The following is a 26,797-nucleotide window of genomic DNA, read 5'->3' on the forward strand; positions in this document are numbered from 1 at the left end:
AAGGAGATACAGATTATACAAGAAAAGAGGACTGGCAGCAGGTCGGGGGCAGGGGGAGGGAGGCCCAGGGGTTGGGGAGAGAAAGGAGGGAGAGGTAAAAAAATCTGCTTTTTCCCTCTCTCACCCCCCTAGTCTCTCCCCTGTCGATGTGGAAGCCCTTCTGGAAGCTCCGGTTAAGGGGGGGGGGGGGGGGGAAGTAAAGATTCTTGCTGAGTCCAGTTGATAGAGGGGATCTGGGGAGGTCGGAGGAGAGGTGAGCCGTACATGGGCGGAGCTTACGCCCAAAGTTTTAAATCAATGGTGGAAATAGATCCACAAATGATTTGTAGGCAGCTTACAAGCCTAAAAATGGGTAGGGGAAAAATAAGAGGGTGGGGGGGCTGCTGGGCTAATACTCTGCACGATAGTAGGGCCTAATAGGAGGCGGCGAATTAGAGGAGAGAGACAGAAATAAGGATGGAAGAAATACAGTTTATAACATAATGTGAATGGGTTGAATTGTCCTGGGAAAAGATTTAAGTTGTTTAAAGAGTTACATCATAGGGCAACATCAGTGGTATTTTTACAGGAGACACATTTCGAGAGAGTCAAATGTGAAATTAAAATTCATATATTATCCAACATGGTATTATGCTGACTCTCCAATTAAAACAGCAAAAGGGGTGGCAATAGGATTGGCAAAGAATATGAGATTTGAGCTGGAGGATAGAAAGACCGATCCGGAGGGGAGATTCCTGTTCTTGAAAGGTAAACTACAGGGAATAGAGTGTACATTAGCCAATATATATTGCCCCAACAAGAAGCCGGAGATCTATTTGAGGGGTCTGCTGAAAAAAATTGATAGATTTTAAAAAAGGGCGTTAGCAGCAAGAGATTTAAATCTCTGTATGGACCCACAAAAGGATGCAACCTCCTCTGTGCAGAGAGAAGGAGGTAGGTCTCTGAGAGCTTTGAAAAAAGCGATCCACGAGTACCAACTGGTGGACACCTGGAGAATAATGCATATGAAAGACAGACTATATCTTCTTCTCTAATGCACACGAGATATACTCGAGACTGGATTATATTTTAATAGACCATCAACTCATTGAACTGTTGGTTAAAATAGAAATAGAGACAACATGCTCGGATCATGCCCCTGTCATAATGAAAATGGGATGGGGAAGACTGGACGGGAGGCTTAGGATGGAGGTTAAATGAGGCTCTTCTCTTGGCGGAGGATATAGCTCAGATGATCGGGGAAGAGATCAAGGTATATTTTAAAGGAGAATGAGAGAGGAAGTATCGACAGCTACAGTATGGGAAAGCCATAAGGTATATATAAGAGGAATCCTGATTGCGATGGGAGCAAGGAAGAAAAAAAGAAAGAGGGTTAGTGGGCTTCTAAAAGAAACCCTGGACTTGGAGCAGATTCATAAGAAGAAAACAAGAGAAACAAGACAGAAGTTAATGGATTAAAAAAAGATGAGCTAGAGAGATCGACGGAAGAGGAGAGGAGAAGCGTATATAAAACAAAGTATTAAGCGAAAGATATAGATGGGGAGATAGACCAGGAAAATACTTGAGAGCTCTGAATAAAAAGAAAAATAGTAATTATATAGAAAAGAAAAAAAGTCCTAAGGGGGAGTTGGTCCACTCAACTAAAGAGATTATTAAAGTGTTCACAGAGTACTATAGAAAGTTGTATATTAGTCCAAGGTTCTCCTAAAGAAATTGGAGAGGGTATCAACGAAAAAAAGGATGATATATTTAAAAACGCGGGATTTCCAAAGCTAAGTGAAGCACAATTGACCTCCTTGGATGCGGAAATTTCCCAGGAAGAAATAAAAGCATTAAGAAGTACAGGGGGTGGAAAAAGCCCAGGACCGGATGGTTACACAGTTAAGTACTATAAAAAAAAAATATAGTGAATTATTGTTACCTAAGCTGAAGAAGTATATGAACGATTTGGGAGGTGGGATGGAAGGGAGGAGAGAATCTCTTCAGGCCCATGTTGTACTCATTCACAAGGAGGGAAAAGATCCTTCTCAGTGCTCCAGCTATAGACCAATTTCATTACTGAACACTGATACCAAGTTGTACGCAAAGGTTCTAGCAAATAGGCTGAAAGACCTAATGCCTGAATGGATTCATGGAAATCAGGTGGGCTTTGTCCCAGGGAGAGAGGGTAGAGATAATGGGTTGAGAACTCTGATGCTTATTCAGAAAAGTAGAAAAGGGAAAGCCCCGGTGGTGCTCTTGTCAATTGATGCTGAGAAGGCGTTTGAGTGGACTGGGGCTTTATGATGGACAACTTAGAAGTGTTGGGGATTGGAGAGAGAATGCGTGAGTGGATAGTTAAATTATATAGGGAGCCCACCGCAATCATCACGGTAAATGGGGAGAGGTCGGAATCCATTGGGATATCCAATGGAACAAGACAGGGCTGCCCATTGTCCCCCTTGTTGTATGTTTTATCATTGGAACCCCTGTTGTCAATAATAAGGAATAGTGGAGCGGTAAAGGGAATCCAGACAGAAAATATAGAGCATAAAGTAGCGGCGTTTGCGGATGACCTATTGTTTTATGTAGGCAACCCCCGAATAACACTACCAAATATAATGAAGATCCTGAAGGATTAATTTTTAGATTTGATAGTTCACCATATTCCAACAAAAACAGATTCTGAACATCAATATACCAAAGAGCGAAAAAGAAAAGCTACAAAAAGAATTCCCCTTTATATGGAGAGAAAAAGATATAAAATACCTAGGAATAAAACTTGCTCTCTCATATAAACAATTGTATAGATTAAACTATATTTCTTTGATAAATGAGACCAAGGAAGAATTAAAAATATTAGGAGGAAATCCATCATGGATAGGACGTATAAACCTAGTTAAAATGGTAATTATACCTAAAATACTGTATAGATTTCAAATGGTTCCAATCAAACTCCCAGAGGCTTTTTTTAAGATAATAAAAAAAATGTTAAGATATATATGGAGGAATAAAAAACCAAGAATATCATACAAAACATTTAGGACTAAAGAGAAAGGGGGAATGGGACTACCTGATGTCAAGAGATACTATAAAGCAGTAATTTTAGCAAGAATTTATGACTGGACATTTAACCATAAGGGGAAAAGTTGGGTAAAAATTGAAAATGAACTGAGTGGAATTAGTTTGAGTAAGATGATATGGGTTCCAGCACAATATAGAAGAATTAACCTCCCTGGCGGTATGATTATTTCAGATTTTTGGTGCTGAAAGCGGTACCATTTTTTTGCATGGAAATATGTATTTTTTTTATTGTAGGCTGTAATTTTTAGGAAAAACTCACTGAAATCTGTCCGAACAAGAGTCTAGTAAACATCCCGGGTATGATAAAATTTGAAACACAAAATCATAAATTATAATTTAATAAATAATCATAAAAATAATATAAAAATAAAAAATTTAATTCAATAATATAATCAAACCAAAAACACTGAAATGTGAAATAGAGCGCCAAGTTCGCACATTGCTGAGCTCAGTCGCAAAATCGTTTTCAGTTTCTGATGACGAATTTCCCCCACGAATCATTATCACTCAATTCTGTAAGTGGTTCTGATTTACTATCGCTGTTCTCTAGCTGATCTAAACGCTTTTGACCTAAAGGGACACTTTTTGGACGCCATGGACATTTCTCAGTTTCCAGGCAGAAAGAACAGACAAAATGCAGGCAGGGCGCAGGACAAAGCACTAGGGACAATATGTATGTGAAATAGGTTGAAACAGCAATGTTTTACTGTGTAAAATGAAAAAAAAAAAAAGACATTTTTTAAAATTTTTAAATTTCCCGCCGCCGGCGGCGCCCGTACGTCCCGACGTCACAGGGACAGGACACAGAACCCGGATGCCAGCATCGGCCGGAGGAGATGGCCGGGGACGCTGCAGGGGACACATCATGGGAGCGCAGGGTAAGGTAAGTGAAGACAACATGCCGGAGCAGCGCCGCATGGTATTCCCGAGTGTAGCTCGGGGTTACCGCTTTTGGTACTGAAATGTTACCCCGAGCTATACTCGGGAATACCGCCAGGGAGGTTAAAGAAAGCACAAGTATTTACACTTTAAATGTTTTAAGGGTATGGGATAATTTACACAAAAACATGAAATGGGAATTCAAGTCTATATTAATGCCTCTTGCAAACACTGAGTATTTCCCCCCAGGAAAGGATGAGATATCAGGGAGATGGTTTAAAAAGGAAGATATCCAATTGAGAGATGTACTGGTAGAGGGGGAATTGAGATCATTTAAAGAATTAAGAGAAGGGAGATATTTTTACTAGATTAGATGAGTGGAAATATCATCAATTAAAATGTTTCATTGGAAATCTCCCAAAACCCCTGAGATTAAAAAAGGAGTGGAATATGTTTGAAAGGGTGCTAGAAACACGTAGAGATGGGAAACACTGTATTGCTAAAATCTATAGAATACTCACAGAATTAGACAGACACAAAGTTAATTTTTATAACGAAATGGGAAAGAGATATGGATGTGGTGTTAGACGAGGATAAACAGAAAAAGATATTTAGATTGATACAAGAGAACGTTAGTATGAGAGAGGTGGAGATTAATTATAAGTGTTTGACACAATGGCATATTACACCGAGTATTGAGCATAAGATGAGTGGGGAAAATTCAAAAATGTGTTGGAGAGGATGTGGGGAAATGGGCATGGTGTTTCACATATGGTGGGAATGTCCGAAAAGTCAAGCTTTTTGGAAGACAACAGTTAAATTGATAGAAATAACTGGAAATGACATAGGGTTAGACCAAACGATGTGTCTCCTACATAATGTTGAGACATCAGTAAATATAAAGAATCAGGCGTATGGAACTATTTAAATGCTGCATAAGGTTTGATACCCAAGTTGGCGCAGAAAACAGAGGTGCCGAAGGAGGAAGACTGGATCAATAGAGTAAACCAGATTAGTAGAATGGAAAAATTTTACCATATGCAGGAAGATAGGATGGGAGTATACTATACGAGATGGGAAAAATGGGAAAAATCAGGATTGAAAGAGAAATATAGAAAACTATAAACTAGGACGTTACTTAAAGTTATTAGGCCTCGGCAGATTAGAGTGGGAGAGAACCTGCGGAGGGGAGGGTGGGAAAGAAAAGAGTTATTAGAAGGGGTAAAGTAGAAATGTAATGAATATTTATATGTATTGTGTCTCCTATGGATTTTTTGTAACATGAAAAAATAAATATTTAAATTAAAAAAAAAAAAAAAAAAAAAAAAACTCCAGTCAGGTTATTTATTGCCGGTTGTGTTCTGAAGATTCACTCTAATGGTGATCACGTGATCAGTGATACTGAACTACAAGTGAAAAGCTATTTCTAACACGTCAAAAAATTGAGAGAAAAAAACCCACACGACACTTGCCATGGCTCCTACTAGGGCCTCAAGAAATGTGATCAGCAAATCAGTACATCAGGATTGATCAATTTTCAAATACACTGTATACCATAGTTTGTAGACCAACTTTCACAGACCAAATCTACACTTTTTTTTTTTATTTAACTAAAAAGAGTAAATTTTGGCATTCATGAAGAGGTTACAAAATTTTGCAAACAAAGCACGTTTCTTCAAAATTTGTGTTTTGATTATAGCAAAAAAAAAAAGCTACAACTATGAAGAACCTCCTAAACAATCCAGTTCATAGGTAATAAGGCATGGTTTCACACTATGCACTTTAGTTCTTGCCAAGTCTAATGAGCACACAATCAGATTGTAATACATGTGGTCAGTTTAACACTGATCAAATTAAAAGGTTCAAATGTACATTTTGTCTTAGTTTTTGCACTTTACTCACTGGACCAGATGGTGACTTAAAACAAGCAAAGTAACATTTTTCTTCACATGGCACATTGCATTTTCCACCCTCATCAGAGCCGTCCAGACAGTCAGATTGTCCATTACAAACAACATTAGTTGGAACACAGTCTAAATTTTTACACTGATACTTGTTACTTTTGCACATCTGTGGTTTACCTTCAAAGTAGCAGAAGGGGAAAAAAAAAAAAAAAAAAGAAAAAAAAAAGTAAAACATTGGAAAGGCTTTTTCAGACCATCTGTAAGTTTGATCAAAATAATTTTTTATATGCAGAAGTGCTTCTTGCTAAAACCTTACAGTTAACTTCATCACTGCCATCTCTACAGTCCTTGCGACCATCGCACCGCCAGAAGTAAGGAATACATTGATCTTCACTAGCACAAGCCCATTGCTCATTTTCACAAGTGATCTTCTCCAATTTACAGTCCTAAAGTTAGGGGGAAAAAAGCTGGCGTGATCATCAGAGCATATTAAAATCTATTTATATGCCTGCTAAGGATCATAAGATGTGAGACACTGCTAAAGTAAAGCAAGAGAAGCAGTCAGGAGGCAGACCTTTGTAGGATGTGTTACTCACAACCTGCTAAAGCATTACTTAAATCCCTTTCACTTTACAAGCAAATACAGTAAACCTTAGTCTACAACCCAATACTACGCTTTTATTGTAACATGAATCCATTACCAAAATTTCATTACTAGCCTCTTACCACTGAATTTTGAATGACACCAGGTAAGACTGAAAATGTGTACTACTAGCATTTACAGTTTTCTGCAAAATGCTAGTTCCAGTTTAATTTGGTAATAGGCATTCAACAAGTCCCCCCCCCCCCCCACCATGTCTATACTTGCTTTGGGCTAGAGAGCCAGTGTTTAAGCCAAAGCACCACTATAACCAAGCAGCAGCAGATGTCAGCAATAGAAGCCTTCATATAAACAGGTTTCTGTGAAAGACTAGGTAATGGTTGCAACAGTGGATAGACCCAACATAGGGCTCCCAGGTAGTCCAAAAGGGGATATCCCCCATGCCAGAGTGCTGTGTAGCTCATTTGGTGACTGCAACAGCTGCAAAAATTGGACCATCTTGTGAGTTGCTGCTTTGATGAATTTCAGTCCAGCCTGGAAGCTGGACTCAAACTGAAGGACTTAAACATGCAAGAGAAGCACTGAAAATGTAACAGCCAGAAGAAACCTGCTCAAGTATTCCAGAGCATGGCTGATCCCAAGACTACTGTAGACAGGTGCACATTATATACCTTTATTTTATGCTGTGTTGCCATGTTATTGCATTTATGGTGTGTCTCTAAATATCTGGATTGCTGTGGGGGTTGGGAGGTATGACATTTCTCTGTAGAGGTGTCACATCCCGTCTGCATTTGGGGTATAAATACATCTGCCGAGGCTCAGCCCGGGGCTTGCTCATGCCCCTTGGGGGATCAAATGTCAGGAGGCGTAGGCTATAGCTATAGGATTCTGCCTCTGCTGTAAATACCCCTTAAAAGGCTCATCTTCAGGGACTCCAGTGACTATGGACTAGTGCATCCATGATGACCAACGTGCAACAATGTTGCTGCGAACCTCATCTTTTGGGAAAACTGCTAGAATCCACAACATGTTTAGCAGCACAGCCAGGTCTACCTCTGGTGAGAGATTTATCTGTACTTCTCAAGTGCCTCAGTAAAGAAACTTCAATTAACCAAAGTAGTTATCCAACATAAGTAACCTTGGTGAGTGAAAAATTGGATATTGGGAGTTGAAGTTATTTAACCATCCAGGATATGCCACCTTGAGTTGTGACAAGACAGTTGTGCACACATGCAGATGTACTTCTTTACAAGGGTTAAACCTGTACATTTTACCCTTCGTGGGTTGGGAAACAATTTAAGTTATGGAAGCCAATCTGAGGAAGTGGGTGCCTTTGGCCCTGTTTGGCAAGTGGACGGGTGCGCTTAGTGTACCCCACCTCGCAGCATGCTATTCCTCTGGGACCAGCTGAGGGACAGTTAACCTAGGGACCTGGCCTGTATAGTCACAGGAACAAGGCCTTGCATCAGTTCTAAGTGGTGACTTCCTGTAAAGTAAATTGTGAGCTGAATTCTGAACAAACCTATTGTAGGGAATGAAGTTGTGTCTTGGGAGACACTAGTGACTTGTGAGGTATGGGGCATGTTCTGCAACCCCATCTTGTAATGTTTCACTTTAGAAGAGAATACAACGTGTTGGTTCCAGCTGTGAAGGGGGTCAAACACATGGGAACCAATGTGTAAATACTAAATGGCTTGTGGTTTCTAACCTGCCCTCTAGAGGTAGACAGTGGGCCTCACCCACACTACTGCATAGCATGCCCAGAAATAACTGCTGAATCTGACACCCATATTCCTTGTGCTCTACACAGGACCCTCAATCTCCAGTTAAATTGGAAACTGTTACAACTTGACAGTTGCCACGACATTGAATTTGAGGTACAGGAGATTAAGGCAAGTTATTACATTTCAATAGTGCCTCTACGCAAGCACTACAGACCACCATTAAAATTTTTAACCAAATAGTCACAATGTTTTCTTCATTTAAACTTGACACTATTTGAACTGGCTACATATGAGACATACAGGTGTTAGACAAATTGAAACATGATTTTCAGGTGTGAAAGTGATGACATGTTTCTCATTGAAAGTATGATTGATGTAACTTTGTTCCTGCTGTGTGAGGACACCCCCAGCTAGTGGGTGGGAAGCCTCACTTTCACCATTCACTGCGTGCGCTGCTAGTAATACGGAGTAGTGTCAGAGCTTACTGAGCTTCAAAAAGAGCAAATTGTTAATGCCGGCTTAGCTGGTGCCTCTGATGTTACCAGTTTTTGCCTGGTCATGAAGTGCAGTATCAAAAGGTTATGACAACATACAGTTTCTGGGAAGTCAGATAAGCACAAGTGCAATTGACATTGTCAAGTGACTGAAAGACAAAGGACATTGCACAGGATTGTGAACATGAAGAAAAAGCCTATGAAAAAGGTATCAGGGACATCTCATGAGGCCCCCTAATTACCTCGGGCAGTGCCCACGTGGCTAAATGGTCAGTCCGCCCCTGGTCCAGTTTTATCCAGTTCTTACTTTAGAAAAGTTATAAGCTTCCTGTAGTGCCCTGTACAGGATATAAAACTGGGCTGAGATTTTTTGCACTGCATTTACAGTGCTGTCAGTCTTTCACTCAGTGTAAGTACGCCTTGTCCAATAAGCAGACTTTAGGTTAGATTTAAAATTTTGAAGCGGTTACAGGATCTGGTTGTAAGTGTACTTTGACATGACACAGACTCACTATTGCATGCCAAAATGCATGGTGTGTGTAGTGGTGCCTTGTGGTGCAATGTCCTCCACTGTTGAGTGCATTGGGGTGCTAGTCAGTTAACTGCACCACAGTAGAATTGTGTTCACTCATTACTGCATAGTTTTGAATGGGCCACATGGACAAATGCAGTTTGCCTTCATATGAATTCCACTTGCATTTAAGATAATTTTAAGACCTATGTGCATTTGACCTCATTGACCTGCATCTCCAAGCTGTATCAATCTGCTTTAAGCAGTTTTTGCATCTCCATTAACTTGTATTGCAAGAAGCAGTTCTAATGCACACAAAAGCCCCTGGTACACAGGCCTTTAATCCTCCTTGCCAATACAAGCTGATGCAATGCCAATGCTGGGACCATGAACCTTAGCCATCCCCTTGCTCGACTTGAAAATGAACCTCCAGTGACATTGAGCAATGTCTCAGCTTGTTCCTGAGGCATTGCTCAATGTCACTGGAGGTTCATTTTCAAGTCGAGCAAGGGGATGGCTAAGGTTCATGGTTCCCATCTTTATAACTTGTCATGATACTTTTTCTATCATGACAGAAGTTATAAAGATGGGAGGGCGACATTTGCAATAGAGGCTATGGATTAATTTACTAAACCCAAAATCTGGAGAAGTTATGCATGGTAGCACATCAGCTACCAACTTTGGCTTGTTCAGTTAGGTTTTGACAATAGAACCTGGAAGCAGATTTTGTACTTCCCAGTTTAATTTATTAAGAGGTGCTACATTGCCTTTAATTTGGTCTCAGAATTTATGCTTTAAACAGTCCAGTGACTAACCTGCTTTGCAAAAAAAGGACCCTCAAACAAATTTCTGGCAGAGGGGCTTGATCACAAGAATGAACAAAATTTAAAATACTTTGTAACGTAAAACTGTACACTGTATTTTGATAGGTGAATTACTTTAAACACCGCTTTAATAAAAAAAACGAAAACACACACACACACACACACACACACTGCAGTTGCCTGGTGAACCAAGAACTCACTCCTCATTGGCCTACCTCATCGCAGGCTATTCCCTCTTCAGTTTATCATGAATGCTGCTGCCAGACTCATCCACCTTACTAACCGTTCCATATCTGCCACCCCTCTCTGTCAATCCCTCCACTGGCTTCCCCATAGCCCAATAAAATTAAAACACATTAACAAAAGCCATTTATAACGCTGCCCCAAATTACATCAATCTGGTCTCCAAATATCACCCAAAACTTACTTTCTCCGCTCCTCGCACGACCTCCTGCTCTCTAGCTCCCTTGTCTCCTCCCATGCTAGGATCCAGGACTTCTCCAGAGCTTCCCCCATCCTCTGGAACTCTCCACCCAGATCACCTACTCTGCTCACTTTTAGGCGATCTCTGAAAAAAAAAACTCTTCAGGGAAGCCTATCCCAGGGGCGGGCTGACCATTTGGAAACTCGGGCACTGCCCGAGGGCCCAGGGCCAGTAGGGGGCCCCATGAGATGCCCCTGGTACCTTTTTCATAGGCTTTTTTGAGTTTGGGCAATGACACAGGGGCCCCATGATCCCCTATTGCCCGGGGGCCCCATGAGTTGTCAGTCCGCCCCTGGCCAATCCTGTACTCTGCTAATAAAGGAATTTTCTATTCCTCCTACCAGTATATCCCCCACAGTCATTACCTTTTGTACCACTAACCCCTCCCTCTTAGATTGTAAGCTCCAAGGAACAGGGCCCTCCTAACCCTCTTATTGAGCTGTATTGTCTCCCGTTATATTGTAAAGCGCTGAGCAAACTGTTGGCGCTATATAAATCCTGTAGAATAAGTATATTTTACCTTTTCATCACTTCCGTCTTTACAGTCTTTGGTACCATCACATTTCCATTCCTTTAGCAAGCATTCACCAGACAGACATTTGAATTCCCCACTTTGACATTGGACATGTTTAGAGATTGTACAGTTCTGTTCATCTGAGTGGTCATCACAATCCTTGTCTCCATCACAGCGCATAGAATAGGAGATACACTGTCCATTAGTACACTGGAACTTGTTACTGCTGCATTCCTTACGTTCTGCAAGTGTAAAGCATTTAAAATTAAGCTTTTGGTAGAGTATGAAGTCAAACTCCTTGCCATGACAAAATGTTGCAAGAAATGAGCATTAGGGAAGTGCCAGGTAGTTCACTAACATTTTTTTAAAGATTAAGCTGTCTATAGCAACAATGGCAGTTAGAGGGTTGAGAAATCATCAACACTTGACAGGGATGCTTCAATGGCCATTTTTTTTTTTAATGTAGTTACCATTATCCTAAAAAGGGGGGGGGGGGAAACCTGTTGCAGTAACAGCATTAGCAGGTTAGGCTTTAGTTAATTGTAAAGTTCATCTAAATCTACTATACTAAAGTGGTCCTGGGAATCCCCATACAACTGAAAACATGCGATGCCCTACCCAAGTATTGAGGATGTCCTCTGGAAATGAACCTTTTTTAAAATGACAGTATTACAATTACCCCTTTTAAAAAGGCAGTCTAGACAGCAGTTGGAAGTACTGAACCACTCACCTGAGGGCTCAAAAGATAAGCTATCATGCTGATAAGTGTGCCAGCATCATAAAGAGATGAACTTTTTTGGGGGCGACAATGCTCATGTATTCAATTCTAAAAGTCAGGTATTATCAGGTAGCCACATTTAGTCAAAACAATTTTCAAAATATCTGCCAAAGAACTAGTCAATATTTGTAAGATGTACTAACAAAAATATTTAAAAAATTACAAGAGTAGACCCATTTTCAAAAGCAGAAGAATGCCACTACTACAGTGCTCTGAGCACCACAGGTGGGCACACATTCCAAAACCGGAGAAGCCTGACCATTAAAAGCAGTTTTAAACAGCACCAGGTAATCAATTTCATGCCTAACAATTTTTTTTCCCAACAGCTGCAAATTAGATGAATAAGATGACACTAGATAGAGGGGGTGTGAGTGGAGACAGCCGGGGACAGTGTTTGCAGGATTACCAAGTGTGGGGAGGAATAAAAAACCAAAACAAAACAAAAAAACCATGCATAAAAAAAGCCTAATGCAGCTCTCACATTTTAGGACTAGTGAGCTGCAATACACTAGCTACTGATTTGAAAAAAAAAAAAAAAAAATAGTTTTGCAAACAGGATTACAATGGTTAGTATCAGGGGTGGACTGACAACTCATGGGGCCCCCGGGCAATAGGGTATCATGGGGCCCGTGTCCTTGCCCAAACTCAAAAAAGCCTATGAAAAAGGTAGCAGGGGCATCTCATGGGGCCCCCTACTGACACCGGGCCCTCAGACAGTGCCCAAGTTTCCAAAATGGTCAGTCCGCCCCTGGTTAGTATACATTCAGATTATTAAAGCAGAGCTCCAGTCTCTTCTGAAAAACTCACGTCAGCAGCCACAAAATCTGAAGCTGCTGACTTAACAGCCACTCACTTGTCCTACAATCCAATGGTGTGTTCACCAGCCATCTTCTCTCAGGTAACTTAAGTGTGGGAACCCGGCTGTGACAGCTTTCCGCTTCACAGCCGGGTGCCCACTGTGCATGGTTAATGGTCCTGTACTCAGGGGAGGTTGGCGGAGGAGAACTTCCAGATTTTTGATCACCTATGTGGTCAGTGCAGAAGTGGGAGAAATCTGGTACCCACTCACAAAAAGGTGCCAATTGTTCATGGGGAGTGGGCGATTCAATCCATAAAGCGGAACTTCTTTTGGGTGGAGCTCCGCTTTATTACATTTAAAAAAGTTTTGCAGCATTCTTAATGTATACCAACAGTACTTTTGAAAGAAAATACTTTTACATGAATGCAATCATAGCATGAAGTATGCTTCAATTGCATGCCATTTAATGAAATCTTTACTGTAATTTAAATTGCATTTTCTTTTAAAAACGTTTCTGAAAAGGTGCCTACTGCCCAGAATCATTAAATGACATGCCATATCCATTTAGTTAAGATGCAACATTCCAACTGCAAATCATTGCTCAATTATATTTACTGTATCCCAGTTTTGGTGCAGTCTAAATCAAACAAGAAAGTGCTTGAGCGCCAACAGAACTCTGATTGGCACAGTTTGGTCAAATAGATTTGGCTTACCACAGCCTTGCTCATCAGCCTCATCAAGGCAGTCTGGTTTACCATCACAGATCCAATTCTGGGGAACACAGCAAGTCCTCGAATAACACTTAACAGCAGAGGCATATGTTGGTCTCCAGCAGTTTTTTTCATCAGATTCATCAGGACACTGTGGCACTCCATCACAACGGTATCTCTTCTCAATACATTTTGTACCATTTGCGCACTGGAAAAAGTCTTCGAGATTGATTTATTATAAGAAAAAAGTGGTGAAGACCCATTAAAAAACAGTTAACCAAAGAGCCTTTATTTTTGTAGTATTCCATTACTTCAAAATCGATAACATATGTAAATAGTCTCTAAAATTATACCAGTTAATGTGTCGCTTTGAAAAGTCATGTTCAATTATTCTGAAGTCTGCAGCTTCTTAAAATACCCAATGATCTGCCATGAAGATCTGTTTAGGTATTTCCAGCTACTAGGGCAACAGTTTGTCCTCACCTTTCAGTTGTGTTCCAGTATTGTCACCCAATCACACAAGGTTATGGCAGAGATGACAAGCTGCTGTTTGAACACACGGTATGCAGGCATGGTCCAATGTTGACACCATTATGAATCCCGCTCTGAAAAATGCTATGCAGCCATTGGGATGAAGTGAACATTCAGAAGCGACTGCAAACCCTCTCAAATTCCATGCACCCATTTGTACGGCAAGGACATATCAAGTGACTGCAAGGTGTCAAATCTGATCTCTACTGGGGTAAGGGTATGGTATGGATTAAGGAGGACCCCACACCTTATACAGGGATAGTACACAATAGGTGTACTGTTCCTTAAACAGGCTGGGGTTCCCTCCCAAAATCTATACTACACGACCCTTATCTAAGCAAGTATCCTAGCTGGCAAAAGAAATTAGAGGCAGGAAGCATGTCACTCACCCTTCCCAAATCTCTGCTACTTGCCCTCAGTCTTGGAAGGGTACTTTGTGCCAGTGAAGGATGTAAAGATGCTTTGCTGACCCCATTGCAAAGGCACCTTGTCCCCATGTTGCTTGGAACAAGGGCCTCATCCCCATCTCTCGGCTAACAGACTAAATGGTCAAGGCCATATTTGGTCAATTACTTCACCTACGTCCCACAGCGCTATGTTTACATTCCAGAAGCACCATGGTTATTTGTGAGGAATAGCTTTATTCATTTTATTATGGCATTGGTACATAACTCCCATGACAGTGCCCAGCTTCCAATGCCTTTAACAGCTTACCCATTATCCCTACAAATAGGCAGAATTTAGCAAGTTTCTTTATCCCCCCTCCCCACATATTTGCAAGATTCGTTTACCAACTGAACCAGGCAGCATCGCTTATCCCCAGTGCTGCTGTCAAAGTACAAAATGACCAGGCACACATCAGTCTTCATATTCCACAAAAGGCAGATACAATATAATTTTATTACCTTCATTACAGTAGTTTTTGCAGTCCTCCTCATCTGAGCCATCCAAACAGTCATTTTCTCCATCACACATATATTGCAAGGATACACATTCTTTTCCATCTCGGCACAGAAAAAAGGTTCGTCCACAAACCAAAGCTTTTGTGAAAAGTATGTTTTTTGATACATCTGTGAAGATTACATCATATGCAAGAGCAACTGTCACTACAAGGTGGAATTCTAACAGTAATTGCCTAAAAGCATTTCTTGCACAAACAAAAATTAGAAAAATTTAGCATCCAGTAAAAAAAATCTGCCAGTCTGTAGAATGCCTAAAAATGAATCCTCTGAGGAACCCTAAATGTTTTCTGAAAAGTTGCTGGGCACCTCTGATTCATTGTCAATTGAAGGGAGCTTCTCTACAGCCAGAGTCATCTTTAAAACTATACAGGGGGTTGCATGCCAGTTTATGGCAGTGCGTAGCTTGTAAAATTCGAAAGATATTCCGTTTTCCATGGTAATGGAGCAACCACCCAGGATCACATGGTCCCAGGGAAGGGGTGGAGAAGGTTGGAGTATTAGCTGAGTGCTTACCTGGAGATTAATGAATATGTTATATGCAAGAGATCATCCTGTGTTGCTAATAGAACAGGGCTTGAGCTTGGGAGATTCTTATAAATCAAAGTCTGTTCCAAGTTTTAGTCAAACACACTTCACCTTGCAGAGTTCAAGCCCTATGTAGTATAACAAATCGTGTTGGCTTTAACAATCTGAACAAAATCAAGCCTCAATGTTGGGAAGCCTTCAGCAAGAATTTGATGAAATGTAAATAGTTTTACAGTGATGAGACTGCTGCGTTATATAGGGTAACTCAGTTTAGGGTTTCGTATTTTTCCATTGTGTCTAATATTTTGTCACTTTTTTGGACCTTTTCAATTTTATTCATGGTAAGATTCCCCCCCTTTCTGGAAAAGGACATTTTTGGTCAGGCCCAGGTCAGGAACGTGTAGGATCTTTGAAAGAACTTTTGTAACTTAGGAGACATGAAAGAACTTTTGTAACTTAGGAGACATTTAAAGCTAACTGCACTCTCAAAACTGAGCCTTGTTTTATAATTTCTAAAGCTGCTATGTGTTCTAACATGCTTACTATTTTTTTTTTTTTGATGAAGAGCTGGTTCATACCACAAGTATGGCAAAACCTTGTGTTTTACCATGCAGAAGTGTTGGTTCGGTTTGGTGGTGCCATTCAAAAGCACAGAGTACCTTGTGAACAAGCCCTTCCATACAACTACTTTAAAAAAAATTTCTGAGAAATAGTATTACTGTCTTGGAGGGGCTTAACTTTTCTAGTATTTACGCTCAGCCTTGTTAGGGACAAGACTAAGGCTAGCTTAGGTTTCCAATAAGAAAGCCTGCCCCAATCACTTCTAGTTCGTGCAGTACTACTTGCATGAATATTTTTTATATAGATGCTCCTAAACTAGAGACAACATACTCAAAACTATTATAGGCTAAACAATTCTGTTAATGTCCCTAGATCTACTGTAAACTTAAGGTTCACATTTTGAGCATTTGAAATTATCTGGCATTTTCCATGTAAGTAGGGCATTAAAAAAAAAAAACAAAACAAAAAAAAAAAACCAAGAAACGTCTCCCCATAAGCAGGTCGAAGACACTAAACTTTCTGTAGCAGAGTACCCATGCACAGGGCCAGGCCAAGGGGTGGCTTCCCTGGGTACAGAGGTTTACTGTAGGGATGGGGGTGCTTTCCTTCTGTTACAAGGCTAACAGTAGCAGTGATTGACAAATTAGTGATTTCTGGGTGTAGGATCCACTAAACTTGAACCGAGGGGGCTATGCAGTTTGGCATCTTTGCCCTGGGCGCTGAATGACCTTGTCCCAACACTCCCCATGCACCTCTGCCTGCATCAGGTAATTTAATTGGCAGAGTCTTTCCTCCATATCTCCATGAACAAAGCAGGCGTTTCATCCAGACACTCCCCAGAAAGGTCACTTAGGACAGTTTTGGTCAACATAGCTTTGTACATAGTTTTACCAGATCAAAACCTAGTGACATTTAGGGCTTGCATGAAAGGTTACTTTGTTCTGCCCTAAGCCAGTGCTAATGTGTTTGGATACCTTTGCTTGGTACCAGATTGTACCTTTAAAATTCGATCTATACATTAAGAGATGACGTACTGAGTATTTTGTTGCTTTCACTACTCACCGCTTTAAACTATGGCTTTCATTCCAGCCTGGGAATATGGTAAAACCCAAAAACTTACCAAGAAAGCAGCTATCCCGATCATCTGGGCAGAGGCAGTTCATCATCTTCATAGGGCCAGATATGCAAATTTCCTCAGACATACAGCCACCATTATCCAATTCACAAGCCGAATTACTTCCTTAAAAAAGAGTAAAGGTAAATTAAGTGAAAATTTTACAATACACAACCAGTAAAAAAAGGTAACAAAAATTGCTTGCCCTTGATAAGACTGGATGTTACGATCATAAGTTTGGTCACAGTTTCTTCATTATGCGAGGAAACCAACTTCATGGTCCTTCTATCCCAAATTTCAATTGTTGCATTGTTATAAGATAATATGTAGGGTTCAAAGGCATCCATTAATGGGTTTGTGAAGTGATCCTTCAGTTTGGACAATTTTCTTTTTAAAAGGCCAAATGAATAAAATCCTAAAAAAACCAAAAACAAACGATTAGAATCATTTAAATTGGCTAACCAATTTTTTTAATATATCAGCAGAGTATGATTAGAACTCTTGCAGGTTTCTATTACCCTGCAGGGCTTCATTAGAGGGATTTCCTTTTAATTTCTGTACTGTGTGTCCATCATTTCACCAAACATGAGGGTAATCTTCATTAGCAATAAAAAACAACTTATTTAAATAGAGTAGGTCAACTTAATGGTGGTTTCCCTGTTGCCGATGTTCTCAAACATCCTTGTTAAAACTTCCAGGACAGGAAGGGGAAATAGCGAGTCACGGATAGTAAAAACCCAACATGTTTTCTAACCTTTCCTCACTACCCAAAAAAATGGTTTTAGCTGGACAACCACTTTGAATGTTCACATTCAAATTACACTTTTGAAAGTTAACACTAGTAGATCTACTCTTGCAAGAGATGTCATCAGTCTGCTATAAGCCAAAGGAGCATCCTTGCTTTAGCATGTGGTATTTGAGCAATATACATGGGGAATCAACATGCTCAAAGTCAAAGCCTTCTGCTTTGAGTCCACAAAGTTAACTAAGCCACTCAGTAAAACAGCACCTGGAGGCTTCTAAGCACTTAAGTTAATATGAACTGACTGACCCCTTCTGAAGCCCATATTTGGATCTTCTTAACCATGCCTGGAATGATCTGGCACGCATGTTGTCCAAGACTGATAATGTCTTACTCTCCCATCTTTGTTTATTTGGACCATTAATCCATAATACATTTCAAGCCAGCATGTTATCATAAATGTAGAACTGCAGTCCATAAAGAATGAGCCAGCTGCACATTACCTTATCTACAAAAAGACCAGTACATGCACACCATCCGCTTCCATTTCTGAGACTTGACGCATCAGAAATGACCCATTCTAAAAATTGACAAATATGTCCATAAGGGCCATTGAAAAGTTATCTGGCTAATAAAAAGGATTAAAAATGCATGGACATAAATGATTTGCATATTTGGCATATTTAAATAGTGACAGTCATAATAAGTATTCATGACAACGGTCAAATGACAAACCACCACAACTTCTGATCCAAGAGGATTTTGACAGAATATCAGAAACCTAGTTTGACAGCCTACACAATATGAGGTATGACATTGACTAGTGAGGAGTTTGAGGCTAGAGCCTCAAAAAAACATTGTTTAATGTAGGTTATAAAAAAAAAAAAAAAAAAAAAAAATCTCACAGTTCGAGATGTTTGGGGAGGCAGGGCCATGTCAATCACGAGGGCTATAGCTATCCTAGAATAGACTGAAGATGACCTGCTTACTCAAGTAAGGCATGTAATTTCTTGCATGTAATGCAGGACAATTAAAGTAAAAATGTTGGAAGCCCCAACTAGGAATAGTGCTCTGTTGGACCTACCAATTTAAACAGAGCAAACTGCAGATGTTGCAATGAACATAGGAAACAGTGCTCAGAGTAAAATCACAGCTGCTATAAATTTTTATAGGAAAGGAAGACATGAGTAGGACAAGGAGCACCAAATTTCAAACGAGCCAACTTTGCCAAGTAGCACTCCATGTTAAAACTGGAACAAATGCAACAAAGAAAACTGAAGAAAAGTGGGGAGTGCTTTAAACAGTATGTAACCCCAACATTTCATATTCCTGACTAATATGTTGTACCATGTACTGGAGTTAAAAGCAATTAATTCACCAGGAAGATCAGTGTGTACCGTTTCTCCACCCCCAGCTCTAAGCTGCTTATGCAACACATACAGTATATCTATACCTCAATATAAAAAAGGTATATTGAGAAAAATCTCCTTTAAAAATAAGTTGGAAGGGTCAGTAAAATAGCTTTATCATATTGATTGAAAAACAAAAAAAAAAAAAAAAAACCCACAAATACCCTTCTATAAGAGAGGAAATCTTATGGTGACACTAGTTTTGGTGACCTGGGTGCTCCAAGGGATTCCACCAATTTGCAGGGATTTCCTCTCACTTCCTGTTTTGGCAATGGGACAGGAAGTGGGGGAAAATCTTCCTAAAAAAAAAAAAAAAAAGGGACACAGATGGGAAAACAAAAAATTGAGAAACTGACAGGGGTTCTAATCCTCCATTACGCTATCCAAAATGAAAAAAGTTGTGTATAGTTACACTTTAAAGCAGTCTCAACCTCTTCAAACACAGAAACCCTTGTGATTATTAAGAATTAACCCTTTACAGATAGCTAAAAAGATCAATGTGTTAGTGGGAACATGAGGCAAAATTCTTATTGCTGAAGGAACCCCTGGTAACCTTTGGAGGAACCCTGGTTGAGAAACCCAGCTTTAACCACTTGCCCTTCTGAGGATTTACCCCCCCTTCCTGACCAGGCCATTTTTGTGTTATGGCATTGCATTATTCTAACTGACAATTGCACGGTCATACAACGCCACACCCAGATGAAATTTACATCTTTTTCCCCACAAATTGAGTTTTCGGTGGTACTTTATCACCTGTGCATTTTTTTATTTTTTGCGCTATAAGCAAAAAAAAAAAAAAAAAAAAAAAACAACAACTGACAAGTTGAGAAAAACTAAATTTTAAACTGCTATTAAACATGTCCAGTAAGAAAAAACAAACAAACTCAAATTGTCATAAATTTAGGCCAAAATGTATTCCGCTTTGCTGGAAAAAAATCCCCTACTAGTAATGGTGGCAATCAGCGACTTAGCGGGACTACGGCAGGCATTCTGACACAGGGGGAGAATATCTGTCACTGACATCCCCAGTGACACCAATACAGTGATCAGTGCTAAAAACCAGCACTGACTGTACTGACTGGGCAGGAAGGGGTTAATGTGAGGGGTGATCAAAAGGTTAACCTATGTAGGGAGTATTTTACTAGGGGGCAGGGGGGTATGCGTTTCACCAAGCACACTGATAGGGATGGCTGTGCATAGCCATCCCGAGCAGTGTGCCCGAGCTGACAGGGAGGAAGGCTAAACAAAACAAACAGTCTTCCTCCCAGTGATGGTCTGTAATCACCGGCCGGGACCTGGTGATTAACATCCATGGCACAGGTAGCGCTCATGTGTGACCCCCTACCTGGAAATGAAAATCACACACGTGATTTTTGCACACCCATGCCACCGTGTAGCAGTATATCTGCTATATGGCAGCTGGGAAGTGGTTAGTAATTTTTTTGCAGCAATATTTGGTAAAGTAATTTCTATATCTTTGGACAGATCTGTTTTGTCCCATCAGTGAATAGCCATGGTCTTGAAAGGGTCTCTGGTATTTATCTGTCAAACCTTCAAAATGATTGGGAATAGACAAGTTTTACAAAAGGTGTGGAACTTAAGCTGTTAGGAGTGGGTTTATTAGAGTCTGCTTTGCGAATATCTGAGCCAAAGATATCGCTAAAAATTGTGAAAAAGTAAAGTATCCCCACCACATGACATATGCTCCAACAAAATATTAGACCAGGAGTCTCCAAACTTTCTAAAGGCCAGTTTGTCCTTCAAACTTTAGGGGGGCCGGACTGTGGCCAGTGGAAATTTTCCTGGCATCGGTGAGTAAACATTTCCACATTTGGAATTAGGAGAAACAGTGTCCTATTGGGAGGAAGAGTGCCCCATTACGGTTAATGAGAGAAATGGTACTCCATTTTTGGTGTCAGTTGGTAGAACATCTCATCAGTGGGAGGAACAGTGCCCCAAGGGGTGGATAAAGACAAGCAAAGGGCCACAGTTTGGAGACCACTAGATTAGACCATTGTGATATGCATGTACATTGTATTGTTTGAAGTGATTGGGAGGTTTTTGCAGCAATGATCTATACAATTGTATTTACACAAAAAAACTGGCAAAATGAAAAGGAGAAAAATTATATTTTACTACATGTATTTGGGTGAATTTACTAAAAAGGCACAGACTGAGAACTTTGTAAGTGCAATGTAGTGAAAAAAAAAAAAAAGTACGCGCTATGGGTCAAAATTAAATACAAAGTCTCCCCCCAAAACACTAAGTAGCTGCTAAAAACACAAGAAACCCCATCTAATATGTGGGCAAAATCAAGATGAGAAAAGATTGTGCAGCGCTACACAAAATATAAAATGTAAATACTCTAAATAAGAAAAGTCCCAAAAAATTTCTTTTGAACAAATATCCTTCCTCCTATGACCTCCAGAGCTCCAAAACACAGTGCACAATTCCTCCACCAGATGTCTGCTCACCTCAGTGTCGCCTCACATAATGCTTTGTCCAACTGCAATTTCGGTCCCAATTTGGACTCTGAAGATCAGTTTGATGAATGGGTCCCAATGGCTCATTCCACAGAACCCCTTTCACTGGTAGTAATCCAGCCAGCTAGCAAAACCACCAATTTCGCCCTGTAACAGTATGGGTTAAACAATGTTTTGTATGCACACATTTACAAATACATGCCACAGTCCCACACCAAGAATCCTCTGTATACTGTGGACCCAACTAAAAAATTGGGACTGTGGCTTACGCATGTATTTGCAAATGTGTGCAAAACAAAAAAAAAAAAAAAACAAAAAAAAACAAAAAAAAAAACACTGTTTAACACATACTGTTAGGCAAGGCCAAATTGATTGCTTCGCAAGCTGGCTGGATTACTACCGGTGAAGGGGGTTCTGTGAAGTGAGCCATTGGGATTCATTATTCAAATTGATCTTCAGAGTCCAAATTAGGACCAAAAGTGCAGTTAGACCAAGCATATGTGAGGTCACTGCTGGTGGTGAGCAGACATCTGGTGGAGGAATTGTGCACTCTGTTTTGGAGCTCTCCGGTGGGTCATAGGCAGAAGGATATTTGTTTAGAAGTTTAATCGGGACTCTTCTTATATTTAGAGTATTCACATTTTGTATTTGATGTGTAGTGCCGTACAGTCATATTTTTTTCTCACTTTGTAAGTGCACTTGCTCCAGAGCTTCATAAAATGAGGGGAAATTCTGCCAACTTCCATCATCCAATTAAGTGAAAGCAAAAATGCAGTTTTAAAAACATTTTCTTGCATGTGATTGGGTATCCTTTGTAAAGTGAAGCTTTACCCACTTACTCTGCAGAAACTTGCAAAGTGCACAGTATTTGCCTTAAAGTAGAACTAGCCACAACTCCACTTATTTTGGAGTGTTATAACCCCTGTCAGTTTATGCCATTTGTGTCCCACTGGAGAGATTGACCTCCACTTCCTGTCCCATAGCCAACACAGGAAGTGAGGAAATCCCTACAAAGTACCTTGGGACCCCCCAGGTCACCAAAATTAGTGTCCCCATTGGGTTGTGCCCAGTAAAGTAATAGAGGGTAAATCTTCCAAAGTTTAGATTGCATTGAAAATGAAGGCAAAAGAAACCCAAAGACAGAGGGTAAATAGTCTTAACAGGGGCACAGACAGCAATAAAAGCTTGCCAGGTGTTCTAATCCATCTTCACTGTCCAAAACTAAAAAACAAACTTTTGCCTCTAGTTATACCTCAAGTAAATCAAACCAAATGATTGTGTGTTTCCATATTTAGGTTTCTATGCATTATGGTTGAGAACTGATCCAGAAAAAAAAAAAAAAAAAAAAAAAGTAGAAAATACTCCAAAGTGGCTGTTTTTATACTCCTTAAATACTGCATGCCTTGACCACTGCTTAACTCTTGCATTAATTTCCTTTTGTGGATTGATGCCATTTTATGCAGCATTTACCTCACCATTTGGGGAGTAAAGATCACATAAGGCAATTGACATTTTCAGCATTGCATAAGTTATTTGGGGAAAATGTGTCAGATCACCTAAATACAGCATGCAATGTGCGTTCATGAATGGAGCCCACAATTTGCTACCAATAAAATAGACAAACCTGTAATGGTTACTAAGGTGCAGTATGGCATCTATTTAATAAAAAGTGTCAACTACATAGGACATTCTGAAAATATAGGTTTCAGAGCTTTTTGCCTTCCAGAATATTTTTGGATTGTATCAAAGTTGTAATTTAGCACTTACCAAAATCTTGTGATTGCCACACAATGCTGTTAGATTTGGGATCCAAGTTTACACGTGTGATGCCCATGCCATTGAATACAACCTGTACATCGCCACCAACTAGATTCATCTGCCGTATCATGGTACCATCTTCCACTACATATAGAAACCTTGTCTCCCAGTTAAGCAGCAAGTGTTGTATGGAGTAGCTGGACACATAAATGACCTTTGCTCCAGAACCAGAATGCTTTGTTACACAAATCTTGTTTTTTTCACAAGGCAGCCAGTAAATGTTCCCAGTAGCAATGTCAATCTTTGCCATGCAAACTGGAGATAGAAAATTATGGTTAGCAGTCTCAATATTTTCAAAATCAGTATGAATATTTTAGTACAAAATTCTACATTCAAAGCCAATACATTAGAATAAGTAACAATTAAAAGTTTTTTTGCCTGACAAAGGGGGGGCGCTGGCTCACAGAAGATCCTTCGGTTAATATTTTTAAGATATATGCTGTGCACATGCAATTTGTGCCTAAGCCATACATTTCAGATTTGGACAACTTTTGGCCTTTAAAGCCATAAGACCCTTACGTTATTGCATTTTTTCCACCTGAGATTAGAATCTTACCATACCTTCCGAATATTGGCTGGTTCCGATAGTATCTCTTTAAAGATTGTCTGAATGTACAGCTGTCTTTGAAATTGAAGAATTTAAACCCAACATTTCATATTGCCGATCTGCGTGCTGTACCATGTACTTAGAAGAAAAAGTATCCTGTTCTCTTTGCATTCCTTCCTTTGTGAAATCACTGGTGTTTTTGCCAGTCCCTCTGCTTTCCTATTAAAGGCTGACCACACTAGGCAGGTGAACACTGCATGGTCAGTTCTCTAGCTCTGCTGGGAAGTCAGTCTACTCTCCAAAGATCAGACTTGTCCTGACATGACCCCTGCACAGCCTCACTGGGAAGTTTGTGTGCAGCTGTACACAAATGATTTGCCTTTTATTTCTATTTTAAACAGAATGGGTGGTTTTACAAGGTGAGGGTTTACAATCACTTTCAAAAGCAACAGGACAAGATACGTTTGAAAGATTGAAGTGAATGCCACGTTGACTTGGAATTGAACTCTAGAAGCTGTGCCCAAAGGGAGGCAGAGCAAAGTGTTGCTTGTGCCCAAAGGGAGGCAGAGCAAAGTGTTGCTTGTAGGCTCTCTGTAGCTGAGCTTTACCCAATAGAACCCCTATACGTATCATGCTTCACCGATTGTGCCTTGAAAAAAGTATTCATACCCCTTGAAATTTTCCACATTTTGTCATGTTACAACTGAAAACAAATTTTACGTGATAGACCAAAAGCAAAAGTTGCGCATAATTGTGAAGTGGATGGAAAATTATAAAATTGTTTTCAAATTTATTTTTTTTACAAACTAGTATCTGAAAAGTGTGCCGTGCATTTGTATTCAGAGACCCCTCCCCCCCCCCCCCCCAGTTAATACTTTGCAGAGCCATCTTTTGCTGCAATTACAGCTGCAAGTCTTTGGGGATCTCTCCCAGCTTTGCACATCTAGGAGAGACATTTTTGCCCATTCTTTGCAAAATAGCTCAAGTTCTGTCAAATTGCTATTCAGACACTCTTCATCCAATCTAAGTCTTGCCACAGATTCTCAATTGGATTTAGGTCTGGACTGTGACTGGGCCATTCTAACACATGAATATGCTTTGATCTAAACCATTCCATTGTAGCTCTTGCTTTATGTTTAGGGTCGTTGTACTGCTGGAAGGTGAACCTCCGCCCCAGTCTCAAGTCTTTTGCAGACTAACAGGTTTTCATCTAAGATTGGCCTGTATATGGCTCCATCCACCTTCCCATCAACTGACCAGCTTCCCTGTCCCTGCTGAAGAAAAGCATCCCCACAACAATGCTGCCAGCACCATGTTTCACGGTGGGGATGGAGTGTTCAGGGTGATGTGCAGTGTTAGTTTTCCGCTACACACTGCGTTTTGCTTTTAGGTCAAAAAGTTAAATTTTGGTCTCATCTGACCAGAGAACTTTGCACACGTTTGCTGTGTCCCCCACATGGCTTCTCACAGACTGCAAAATGGGACTTGTGGCCAGATTTGTAGACTGCACGACTAATTGTTGTCCTGTGCACAGATTCTCCCACCTCAGCTGTGCATCTCTGCAGCTCCTCAAGAGATTCCATGGTCCTCTTGGCTGCTTTTGATTAATGCTCTCCTTGCCCAGCCTCAGTTTAGGTAGATGGCAATGTCTTTGTAGGTTTGCAGTTGTGCCACATCCTTTCCATTTTCAGATGGATTGAACAGTGCTCCATGAGACGTTCAAAGCTTGGGTTTTTTTTTTTTTTTTTATTAACCTAACCCTGCTTTAAACTTCTCCACAACTCTATCCCTGACATGTCTGGTGTGTTCCTTTGTCTTCATGATGCTGTTTACCAATGTTTGCTAACAAACCTGAGGGCTCAACAGAACAGTTGAATTTATACTGATTAAATTACACATAGGTGGACTATTTATTGGGTGACTTCTGAAGGCAATTTGTTCCACTAGATTTTAGTTAGGGGTATCAGTAAAGGGGGCTGAATACAAATGCACGCCACACTTTCAGATTTAAAAAAAAAAAAAAAAAAAAAAAAAAATTGACCAGTTATTTTTCTTCCACTTCGCAATTATGTGCCACTTTGTCTTGGTCCATCAGATAAAATCCCAAAATAAATTTTATTGGTTTTAACATGACAAAAGGCATTGTACCTAGGCAGGACTGCTCATCTTTAGTGCTGGTTCACATATAATGCTGATTGGATGTGGTTTGAACTCCCTCCCTGGTTATCCCGCAACTATTGCAACTCCCTCATTGGATTACCTTTATGTGGGCTATCCCCTCTTCAGTCCATGAATGCTGCTGCCAGACTGCTCCACCTTGCCAACCATTCAGTGTCTAGTACCCCTCTGTCAATTACTCAACTGGCATCCAACTCACCCAACAAATAAAATTCAAAGTACTAACAACTTACAAAGCTCTCCACAACTCAGACACTAGCTATATCACCAACCTGGTCTCAAAATATCAACCAAACCACTCTTCGGTCCTTCCATGACCTCCTGTTCTCTAGTTCCCATCACCTCCAAGACTTCCCATCATAGAACCCCCTACCCCAATCTGACTATCTCCTAATCCATTCACATCTAGATGATCCCTGACAACCTCTAAAGCCTAACCTGCTTTTACCTTTATCAGCTCATCCCTCACAGCTATTATCTTTTGCATCATTTGACCCTTAGATTTGACTTTGACTGTAAGCTCCAACTAGCCCTCCTACTCCTTTTATAAATATTGCAACTGTCTGCCTTCATTTTGTAAAGTATTGCTCAAACTGTTGGTGCTATAGAAATCCTTTATAATCATCCAATTTGCATGACATT

The 26,797-nt window shown here is 40.3% G+C and overlaps 1 protein-coding gene across 1 annotated transcript in view; it reads right to left on the reverse strand.

The window, feature by feature from the left end:
* Window positions 1–26,797, reverse strand: part of LOC149468191 (low-density lipoprotein receptor-related protein 2-like) — a 106,244-nt gene that overhangs the window by 37,116 nt on the left and 42,331 nt on the right. The window contains exons 14-21 of the mRNA XM_089670599.1: window positions 23,380–23,685; window positions 17,184–17,393; window positions 16,985–17,104; window positions 14,722–14,886; window positions 13,289–13,504; window positions 11,005–11,240; window positions 6,163–6,292; window positions 5,845–6,023 (exon numbers count right to left, since the gene is read on the reverse strand). Of these exons, the coding sequence (XP_089526725.1) occupies window positions 5,845–6,023; window positions 6,163–6,292; window positions 11,005–11,240; window positions 13,289–13,504; window positions 14,722–14,886; window positions 16,985–17,104; window positions 17,184–17,393; window positions 23,380–23,685 (1,562 nt within the window). The remainder of the gene's footprint in view (window positions 1–5,844; window positions 6,024–6,162; window positions 6,293–11,004; window positions 11,241–13,288; window positions 13,505–14,721; window positions 14,887–16,984; window positions 17,105–17,183; window positions 17,394–23,379; window positions 23,686–26,797) is intronic.

This window comes from Staurois parvus, unplaced genomic scaffold, assembly GCF_062004578.1.
Source record: "Staurois parvus isolate SC_StPar_1 unplaced genomic scaffold, SC_StPar_1.0 ptg000091l, whole genome shotgun sequence".
NCBI classification, from domain to species: Eukaryota; Metazoa; Chordata; class Amphibia; order Anura; family Ranidae; genus Staurois; species Staurois parvus.